The sequence below is a fragment of the Pangasianodon hypophthalmus genome, chromosome 19, assembly GCF_027358585.1.
Source record: "Pangasianodon hypophthalmus isolate fPanHyp1 chromosome 19, fPanHyp1.pri, whole genome shotgun sequence".
Taxonomy (NCBI): domain Eukaryota; kingdom Metazoa; phylum Chordata; class Actinopteri; order Siluriformes; family Pangasiidae; genus Pangasianodon; species Pangasianodon hypophthalmus.
The window spans coordinates 18,968,507-18,979,516 of record NC_069728.1 but is presented as its reverse complement, the minus strand read 5'-3'; the positions used below and the strand labels follow the sequence as shown (position 1 = coordinate 18,979,516).

The following is an 11,010-nucleotide window of genomic DNA, read 5'->3' as shown; positions in this document are numbered from 1 at the left end:
CACATACAGTGGGGTCCAGAAGTCCGAGACCACATTGAAGAGCTGGGATTTTTTTGTCACATAAAGTTGGAAATAAGCAGAAAGTTTTAGAATTTTGAAATATTTAAAACAAAAAAAGCAAATGTTCATTATCTTGGACATTTAATATTCAAGATTCAGCAAAATTTCTAGGTCCTGTGTGATATTGACCATGTTAACTGCTTTGTCAGATTTTCCTCATGCCTAATCTCTTCTACTGAAGCGTGTGATCAGACGGCACTCCGGTGGATTTGATCTAAAATGGATCGTCAGGTTTTACAAACTTGTAGAGTCCATGCCAGCTCGAATGCACACTGTCATTAAAGCTAAAAGGGGACGAACCAAATATTAAGAAACCCTGCAATTCATGTGAATATTTCAGAGAGTCTACTTTTCACTCAAGTTGTTGTCAATAATATAATTTGTAATGAAAATTGTTGTTACAGAAGCATTTTCTTTAGTGCTGTCAGACTTTTGGACTCCACTGTCCAAAATAAGAGTGATGGTCAGCTCTCCACAAACGTTTGGCTATATAGTGATTATGGCTCACTTTACAATTTACTGTTAATAAAAGTTGTGAATTTATTCCTAATTCTGAAAGTCATGAACACAAATAAAATATCTGTGAAGTACACACATGCTAGAAAGAGATACTGTAATCAAATAGATTATATGGCTCCTAAATCCATAAATAAAACGCTCTATAATGTGTTTTGTAATGAAAACGAACAGCTTATTATAAGGTCAGTGAGGGAATTATGGAAAATAAAATAATCTTGTAAGTTGTGGATGGGCGAATGAAGTATTAAAGTAAAATATGTTTAGGACTGATTTGAGATGATTTAGCCGTACAGGGTCAGAACTGACCCGCAACCATCAACGACATCACATAACAGAAAGGTTAAGAACAAAAGAGGACTTATGGCCGATCCCTGAGGGACGCCTCGCATAACAGGAGTAATAATACAATGCCAAACTAAATTCCCAGCCTTATTCCACAAGTAACTCTCTTCAAAACCTGAAACAGTGCTAATATTAAAATAAATCTGGTGGATATTAACAGATTCAATCTTAATTCCTGAAATGACTTTCTGGCAGTAGGATTTATACAGTCAGGCTCTAGAGTTAATCCCCTTAATCCCTCAGCAATATTCCTATAAAGTGGTACTGTATGTGCATGAGAACTTTCTAGTCTTTAGAGAAACTATTGCTGGTGCTACAGGAATGATTAAATAAAATAATGTGCATGTGAAGGTCTTTTAGACACAAACCAAATTCTCACGTCCTTTTCTGTTTTGTCTGAAACGTGGTTTATTTTATACAGCATCCTTGTAATCTTTTATTTGCAGTATTTACATGTTCTTGACTCACACTGTAACGAGCACATTTTGGCCATGAAAAAGAGAGAAACACAATACTTAGAGAACACAAATCACCCCAGCGTTATGATGACCTTTTAAACACCTCTCTTACTGTTTTATGTATTTTTTTACGCATTAAAGGAAACGTTTCTTAAATCACTTCAATTTTTTTGGTCCAACACGTCATACTGCCTCAAAAACACGTGAGTGACACTGAAACAAAACACAAGGTAAAACATACAGTACATATTTAAATTTTTTTTTTTTTAAATACAGTGTTGGTCATATTAAGAAGCAATAAGCACTAACCCAAAATAAAAATTAATAAATCAATAAATGAATAAAAGAGAAAGTAAATAAATAAGCAAAACATATAACAGTATAGCAATATAACACTATAAAAACATCATAATAGACACAGGAACACTTATTTTAAAAATAAATGAAGTGAATATAACTCATATTTGATTTAAAGATCAGATCATCGATTTCACATTGCCTTGTGCTTACTTACGAGAGAAACATCCATTGAAATTGGGTTTGCATCATGACACCATTCCGTCTCTCTGCGTACATCGCAGTCTGCTTTCGGATTGTTTTGTTTCGGGTTTCGCATCATGTGCTTTACTTTACATTTCCATGTGGCTTTGTATCTAGTCCTGACTCCGCCCCTGTCCTGTCATTGCTGTGTTATCTGACTGTGTTCACCTGTTTCGTGTCTATTGATTAGTCGCAAGAGAAAGTCTTACCATCTATGGTTTTGTCCTGTGTCTGTTTTCTTATTTTATGATTATGAATTATCCTATGTACTTGCTGTGAGTCTGCGTATTGAACCCTAGTATGACTATGATTTTCAGATTCGCGCTAATAAAGCAAACGCTAGTCCGCGCACTTGCCGCCTACTTTGCTTGCAAGTTACCCATTTTTTTGTTGCTCGTCTCATTCCTTTTAAGCTAAAGACATATAGATCAGGCTTTAGTAGTTCCCCTAGACAATATAAGCTTATTTGTAGAAGTGATTCCATTGTGCTATTTGTGGTTATGCTCCAGAGAACAGCATTATGGGAAGCTAATTGTAAAGCGTAAATGGCAGGTATAGTGGATGGCCGTGCTGCGAGACTGTAAGTGCCTAATGTTGGCTTTCAATGCTTCAGTGGTTGTAATGGAAACACATTTACTGAAGCCCACTTTTGCATCAACATCAGCAAAGAGCAAATTATGAGTCACAGGTCCTTAGAGATGTGAAGAGGCTCGAGCGTTTGAGTCATGCACTGATGTTTGAAAAGATTTTTTTCCAGGGCTTCGGCAAACAAAAGAAAGCAAATGTTCTGTTCTGTTCTGTTTTGTGCTGTTTGTGTTGCGTTTGATAAAATGGTGACATTTAAGGTGTGAGTGAACGGAGACAATGCCATCAGCTCCTGTTTGCCCACACAGGACAATCATCCAGAGTTCAGATAACAGATGAGTCACTTTGCAAAACATGCTACATTGATATTTTGTCTTATTATTAATGTTTACATGGACACAAATGCCAATCTCCAGAACTACGCCATGTAGCCTGCGGCAAGATCGAGCTGTCTGGGAACGTGGGAGTCTTTTTCATGTACTTTTTTGATTAAATAAATTTAATTTGAACATTTATCATTATTATTTAAATAAGAAAACTCTAAACTCTTATATTTGTAAATATCATTACAAATATAATAATAATAATAATGATAATAAAATTAATAATAATGAGAATGATAATAATAATAGCCACAAGATTCAATTTTTCAATGTCCAAGCACCATTTTGTGCAATATTTTATAATTTTATATAATTTTATTTCTTACAACACTGCATTACTGTGATATTCATCTGTGCAATATTTTTATAAATTTTATATAATTTCATATAATTTTATTTCTTTTATTATTCCTAAGGGAGCATATATAGTTATAGTTTTAATTTTCTTTCTTCCTTCCTTTTCTTTCTTCCTGCACTTTAACTGTCTGTGAGCTGCTGTGATAAGTGAATTTCGGCACTGTGGGATCAGTAAAGTTTATCTTATCTTACCTTATCATTTTATGCAAATTAGCTTAGTCTTTGCTTTCTCTAGCTTTGTTTGGCAGAAGCCAAGGATTTCCATTGTATGACTTATGTTTCATGAGATGTGGCCTTAAATATGAAGCACTGCACCGTAACACCACCATCAGGCCAATCAGACTCACCTCGCTTGCCTGAGTAGCCAGAGGGATTAATACCTACTGCCCAAGTTTCATTTCTGTACCACATACAGGTTGTTCTGCTATTGCGGAGGATAAAAATAATAATAATAATAATAATACTACTAATAATAATAATAATAATAATAATAAAATCCTAACAAAAGCAGTGGTCATTTCACCTTCGGTGCTTGGACCCCTTATAATCATAATCTCCATCTTCGTCTAAAAAGTGTGTTTTGTTTTTTTAAAGCCTAGTTATGCCAATTTCTTTACATCTTTGTGACTTGTTTACAAGCTTGCTCTTAATTATTGCAATAAAAATACACAATACAAACATGACGTAACAAAATACATGACATCGAAACTTTCCTCTGGCACACCAGCACCACCTGGATGTAGTCCGGTCATTTAAAGTGACGATTTATTATTATTTTTTTTCAAATGGCGCAATTTCCAATTTGGTTCCAAACTCAGAGAATTCGTTATGTTGAAGGTAAAGGCTGAATGGTGGGATTTGAGTGCATTTCAAAAATAGTTCCCAAATGATGTTTTAAGCCTGCGTTCACACTAGCAACGCATTCGGAAAACAAACAAACAAACAAACAAACAAACAAAAGTCCCAAAGCGTTCTTTTTTCCCTTTTGGGAAATCTATAAAAGTTCTATATAGAACCCTACAACTGAAAGTGTAGATCCACGTTTCAGACTCACTTCAAGCAACCATTTAAAGAGCCACTGATGCACTCTTTTTTTCAGTAGTGTAGTTCCAAAGCCTGCTCACAAATGAACTTGGTGTATGAGGAACCCACCTCTGTACCATCACCCCACTGCCTCCAACATTATGCTAATGTTCACGCTCCATCACAGCTTTGCCTGGAGGCATGCCATACATTATAAACTATTTGAACAGATGCTTTGAAAACAAAACCTCGTCTTTTTGTTCCGCACCACACTGAGAAATACAATCCCATTACTGTGTTTGTGCTCGTATGAACGTGAGCTCACATTCAAACACAAATCAGACACAAATCAGACACAAATCAGACACAAATCAGACACAAATCAGACACTATTGTGGGTCAGTTATGAAGCAACGGCTCTCAATTGCACTCCTGTGGACCTCGTACTCGCCACACTTTAGTGTTTTTGTTTGCTCTTAGGTCTCGTCCACATGTATATGGATACTTTTTAAAGTGAATGTTTTCTCTCTAGCGTTTTTTTTTTTTTTTCTCGCACAATTCTCGCGTGTCCACATGAAAACAGCTTTTTTTCGGTCACGGAAAATGAAGCTTTCTGAAAATGTCCTCGAGAAATTTTAGAACAATTTTTGAATTATTTAAAATTCAGTAAACATTAAAAAACATAAAGTTTACTTACAATATATTCCTTTTTTCAAATCGCTTATGTAATGTCCCTCATAAAAACCCTAAAATGTTTCCACATGGCTGATATTTTCACTGTTTAAGAGCAAGCAGAGATTTTAATCATCACCATTAACATTGTTTGTAAAGTGTTTGACACTTTGACACTTTGTTGTAATTAATTATTTTTCTGTAAAAATGTTTGTCCTTTTTCTCTTTCAGAAAAAAAACGGCACTTTCTCTTTAAAGTGGTTGAAATTTCTGAACATCTCGCATCTAAATCTAGTTAACTGACATTAGCGATAAACCGTATGTGTGTAATGTTAGTTAATCGGAATATACACTGATGGATTTTATTTCATATTAATGAACTCAAAACATTCTCTGTTTACTGTGACAAAGCAAAGACGCCACATCAGTTCATCATTCAAGAGGAAAAAACATTACTAATGTGAGAAGAGGGGAAGGGGCGGAGCTTCCAGGGTGTCAGTTAATATAGGAGAGATCAAGACACTTATGCAACTGTCAATCATTCCAGATTAATATGTTGATTTGTGATCTGAGGTTTTTTATTGGGGGGAAAAAAGAAGACTCTTCTTTTTTTTTAATTTATGAATGATAACTCATACTAGTGACGTTAGAATGCGAAGCTCCAACACAATATGTGTGAAATGTGTTGTCAGGTGTGGGACAGGACTGAAATTGAAAATCACTCAGGTAAAAAAAAAACAAAAAAAAAAACATCTTTTCAAATAACAACAAATAACAGTTTGAACGCACCCTTGTTTCTCATTACTCTTATTCCATCAGTGTTTCAGGAGTAATGCCGAGCCGGAGCGTAAACCACACTGACACAATGTGAAGCAAATCCGAAATCAATACTTTTTTTTTTTTATTCAAACATGTTGGAGGTGTTTTTGTTTTCTGCCTGTTAGGATTCAGAACCTCGGTCATCATAGCGGTGAGAACATCAGAGCTTTGTGTTTGGGCAGAACGAACAACAAGAAACAAAGAATACAAAACACGAAACACGAGCCAAGCCCTAAGCGAGAGGGACGAGCGCAGAGAGCAGCAGAGGCAGGTGTGTTTCTCTCAGACAGGAATACTGATGTGGTGTTTTAAACCCCGAGCCGAGCCATGACATCCCTCTCTTTTTTTATGAAGAAACACGGTTCAGGTGTCAGTATTCATGCCGTTATCGGTTTGGTAAGTAAACATATAATAAGAGGATTCGATTTTCTCAAACCTTAGTCAATTTTGTTCAGATGCCATGTTAGCATGTTAGCACACACACACACACACACACACAACAGCAGGAAAGTGTTTGCGGTATCACGCAGGGATATCTTCGAACCCTGGACACCGGCGATGCATTTAACCGAGCCGATAGAAAGAAAAAAGTAGATTTATATCTCTTCATGTTGAAAACGGAGCTCAGCTTCAGAGAGAGGTTCTTGTGTTCCTTTGTTTTGTCCTTTGCGATGTTGTCTGTCGGGATTTCTTTAATCAGAAACCATCTGGTTTATTTTCTCTGCAATTCTGCCCCAAAAAAAAAAAAATAAAAAAAACAGAGGCGGCGGTTTGCAGCACGACCCAAGACCGCGTCCGTGCAAGCCCTGCATTCCCTCTCGTCCTCCTTTAATAAAGAGTTCCTAAGATTTCCCAAATGTCCTCTTTTGAATTCTCTCTCTCTTTCTCTTGGAGTGAAAGGAAATGAGAAGGGGATGTGTTTGTGAGAAGGAGGTCTGCCGAAATGTCAGAGGTGCTACTGCAGTTTCCAGTCCCTTATCAATCCTGCTATATATGACCCGGTTTGGAGAGGTAGGCGATGAGAGCCACCACGACCCCCACGTACACCCCGGTGCCGATGGTGATGGAGAGAGCGGCCAGGAACAGAGCTCGTCTGGATGCGATGCTGGCCATTGGGAAGTCACCCTTTGTCACGGCTTTGCTGGTCTGGAAAAAAAAAAAAAGAAGAAAGAGAGAAGATGTAATGAGTAATGAAAGTGAGCCTGGATCAAACACTAGCTTTCTGATCATTTATTACTTCTCCAAAAAAAGAGGCTTGAGCAAGGACATATTCACATACAGTACATTCCTAAATGATGTGAAACACAACACACACACACACACACACACACACACACAGACACAAATTACAGCTCTTGAATACTAAGCTTTGATATCTGGAAACACTGGAAAGAATCAAACCCACAGCTCTGAGACGCACGGCGAGAACGTTAATAGAAAAATAAAAGAAAATACGAATTAATGCCTGCGTGTGAAGAGGATGAGATTTAGACGGCTGAAAAGCAACACGCTGCAGTACGTCTGCGTCACACCGAGCCGTCGCGTTGTCTTCAGATCAGATTCTCCTCCTTACGCTCGCTGAGGAACTAATGACATAGCACAAAAATCCATTAACATGCATTTGCAAGCCTGTAATGCAGCTTTTAATGTGGTTTGAAGTAGTTTTTCCAAGAACTGTGCATCTTTTGAGGAAAAATCCATCCTGAAACCCGTTTCTATAGTAACAGCGCATTCACAGGGACTTGTACTGTGGACGCACCAAAAAATCAGATTAAAAACAAGTGAAGTTGTTGATGTGGTGAAGGTTTCTGTAAGGAGAGGTTTATTTAACGCTTATGGAAGGAGTCTCCAGTGTCAGCGCTTTGTAACAGTCAGAGGTAAAGCTGTAACTTTAAGCTTTCTGACGTCTTCAGGACAGACGAGTTTACGCTTCTTTGCGGTTTCTTAGTAACAAGCTGCTTTTTTTCGTCTTATTAACTTCAAGAGAGAGAAAAATAGAGAGGCTGATGAGGGAACGACTGTTTATAGCTACTATAACCTAAGTGAGAACAGGAACTAACTTGTTTCATGGACGCTCCAAAACATTAAATGTAACTGTAAACGGATAAAAAGTATGATGTGTCATCATTCATTCATAAATAAAACATTGAAATCGTTGACAAATCACTGTGCTATATGAGGAATAAAACACTCAGGGAAGTGCTGTTATAGGAAAATAATCAAGTTTAGGGCAGGAACTCAGGACTTCATTCTTTTACTATAAAAGAGTAATAGCATGCACTGACACTGGAGACTCCTTCCACACATTATATCTGTTTATGTGGAGCGTCCTCCATACAAGTCCCTGTGAATGAGGTGTTGCTATAGAAACGATAACGTATTAAAACGAGCGCATTAATATTTGCAGATATGCAGCTGCACTTATAGAAGAGTAATCAACATTTTCTGACCAATCAGATTCGAGAACTCAACAGCGCCGTGGTTTAAGGTGCTTTAACAACCTACCAACTGATTTCCTTCTACGAGTATTTTTATTTTTATTCAGAAATGGGTTTTTTTTGAAAGGATCCTTACTTCACTTTAAGGCTTTTTTTCAGTATTTTATTTGAATTGATGAATTCTTTTTGACCTACTTAGAGAGGATTCAAACTTCAGCAGCTGACAGAGCGCGTTATTATCTGTGCACCAAGGTCTCTTCCTCAGTGAGACGTCTTTCGATTCTCTGCGTTTGAGTGTAATTTTCTTTGTTCCGCTGCTCTCCGCTCGGCCTTGGCTTTCGCGGCGAAGCAGCTCTTCTTTTGTTTTAACGTCATGAATAGCAGGACAATCCAAGAAAGTAGGTAGACGAGATGTTGCGCTTAGTATCCATGGCAACATATGAATGTGATGAATGTGCATTATAGTTTCTACTGATAGCTTTTTTAAAAAACTTGTATCATTTGTGTATTCCTCATCGACATTCTCTAGTAACTCAATTCCCCAAACTGTGCGTGTGTGTGTGTTTGCGTGTGTGTGTGTGTGTGTGTGTGTGCGTGTGTGGGAAGAAACAGGAGCTGAAGGCTGCGGCCTTGCTCTCATTTAATTTCTTTTCGCGCGATGTCCACATTGTAATTGTTTAATCAATTTCATTCATGAATTATTTAGTCCTGGTTTGACGCTCCCCAAGGACGAGGCTTTCAGGGTTGCGTGAATGGAGCTGGATGGATGGAGAAAACATGAAGAACATGTCAGTTTGTCAGTTTGTTTACATTCAAGGTCTCACAGCAATATCCTAGAGCTGCTACTACAAACGGTGAATCCATTTCCATGTTAAAAATGCATGAGAAAATACTTTCTCTTAAAAAACTGTTGATGTGGTGAAGTTTTCTGTAAGGAGATGTTAATTTAACATTTATGTTATAAGGAGTCTCCAGTGTCAGAGGTAAAGCTGTAACTTTAAGTTTTCCGACTCCTTCGGGACACAGGAGGTTACGCTTCTTTGCGGTTTACAGTAACATGACAAGCTGCATTTTTTTGGGGGATTTTTTAAATTTCTTAATAAACATTAATAAGATTTATTAATCAATAATAAATCAATCGATTTATTATTTCAAGAGAGAGAGAAAAAAGAGGCTGGTGAGGAAACGGCTGCTTTTGGTGACTGCTCATGTTGCACAGCATAAAGTGTAACTATAAACGGATAAAAAACAAGTAAGATGTGTCATTCTAATAATTGTATTTGTTGACAAATTGCTGTGGTAAGAGGAATAAAACACTCGGAGACGTGCTGTTAGGAAAATAATCAATATTGTGGAGGTAACAGAAACTCTACTTCATCACACCACGCTGTCATTGATTATTTTCCTCTAACATCGTGACATGGCGTGTTTTATTCCTTACACACTACACCAGACGAAGTACAAATGCGACGTTTTATCCAAAGCCTCCGCTGCATTCGCATTCCTTGCAGTTTTGTGATTTAAATAAATTCAGATTCGTATAGCAGATGGCGACAGACAGGAAGAGCACATCAGCCTAAATGAAGCTCAAAGCTCCGTCTGATCGCCGTTCCGTGTTATTAACTCACATATCACATCCTTCGTCTTCCTTCTGCAAACATATCGCAGGAAAACTGGAGTTTATTTTGTGGCTGGGTGTTTATTTGTCGTGGCCTTTCACACGCTGATGTCTGTTTTAGCTGCTGTTTCACACACTGTGAGCTGCAAATCCCGTGTGACTGTAGTGTGTGTGTGTGTGTGTGTGTGTGTGTGTGTGTGAATGACCTCCTAATCCCAGGAAAACAATATCGATTTTTTACTCCTTCACTCTGTGACAGTCAATAATGCGCTGCTCGGCCACCGGTGTGGCTATGCTGAACTCCGAGCTGTGCAAACACATTTTTGGTACTTTTCATTCACTGGAAGAAATCGTTCCTAATCTCTCTCTCTTTTTCACACACACACACACATGCACAGTCATACGGCTAATTGAATCAGTATCGCACTGTAGATAAAGAACAGTACAGAGATGTAAAGAATGAAAGATATACACAGCTGTTTAACGCAGGGTTGAAGCCGACGCCCATGTTTGGGGAAAAAAAAGAACCACTCAGATTTAAGCCCTAATCAGAGGGGATTAGTCTGACATGAGAACACATGCTAATGTAATTATTACCCCAATTATCTCTGTAATTTCTGCTAAGATGATACAGATTATAGACTAGCCGTAGTAATGGATAGTGACCCTGTTAACTACATTTCCTAAAGGAAACACTGCGGCTCACGAAGAGCTGAACGGAACCGAGGAGGAAAGGAAGAATTAAAGACATTAAAACACACATTGTGTAAATATTTCAAACGAAAAGAAACAATAGAGACAACATATAACAGAAGAGAAGGAAAGAGAGTGCAAAAGAAAAGAAAAAAAAACAAGTGCTGTTCTGGGAACACTGAGGGAGGAAAAGCAGGGACCCTGGGGGATGGAGGAGAAGTGGAGACCCTGGGGGATGGAGGAGGAGCGGAGACGCTGAGGGAGGGAGGAGGAGCAGGGATGCTGGGGGAGGAAGGAGGAGCGGAGACGCTGAGGGAGGGAGGAGAAGTGGAGACGCTGAGGGAGGGAGGAGGAGCAGAGACGCTGAGGGAGGAAGGAGGAGCGGAGACACTGAGGGAGGGAGGAGGAGCAGAGACACTGAGGGAGGGAGGAGAAGCAGAGACGCTGAGGGAGGGAGGAGGAGCGGAGACCCTGAGGGAGGAAGGAGAAGCGGAGACGCTGAG

At 38.5% G+C, this 11,010-nt stretch overlaps 1 protein-coding gene across 1 annotated transcript in view; it reads right to left on the bottom strand.

Moving 5' to 3' along the window:
- Nucleotides 1-249: 249 nt before the first annotated feature.
- Nucleotides 250-11,010, bottom strand: part of syndig1l (synapse differentiation inducing 1-like) — a 40,069-nt gene continuing 29,308 nt past the window's right edge. Inside the window, exon 4 of the mRNA XM_026948143.3 lies at nt 250-6,904. Within this exon, the coding sequence (XP_026803944.3) occupies nt 6,746-6,904 (159 nt within the window). The 3' untranslated portion in view covers nt 250-6,745. The remainder of the gene's footprint in view (nt 6,905-11,010) is intronic.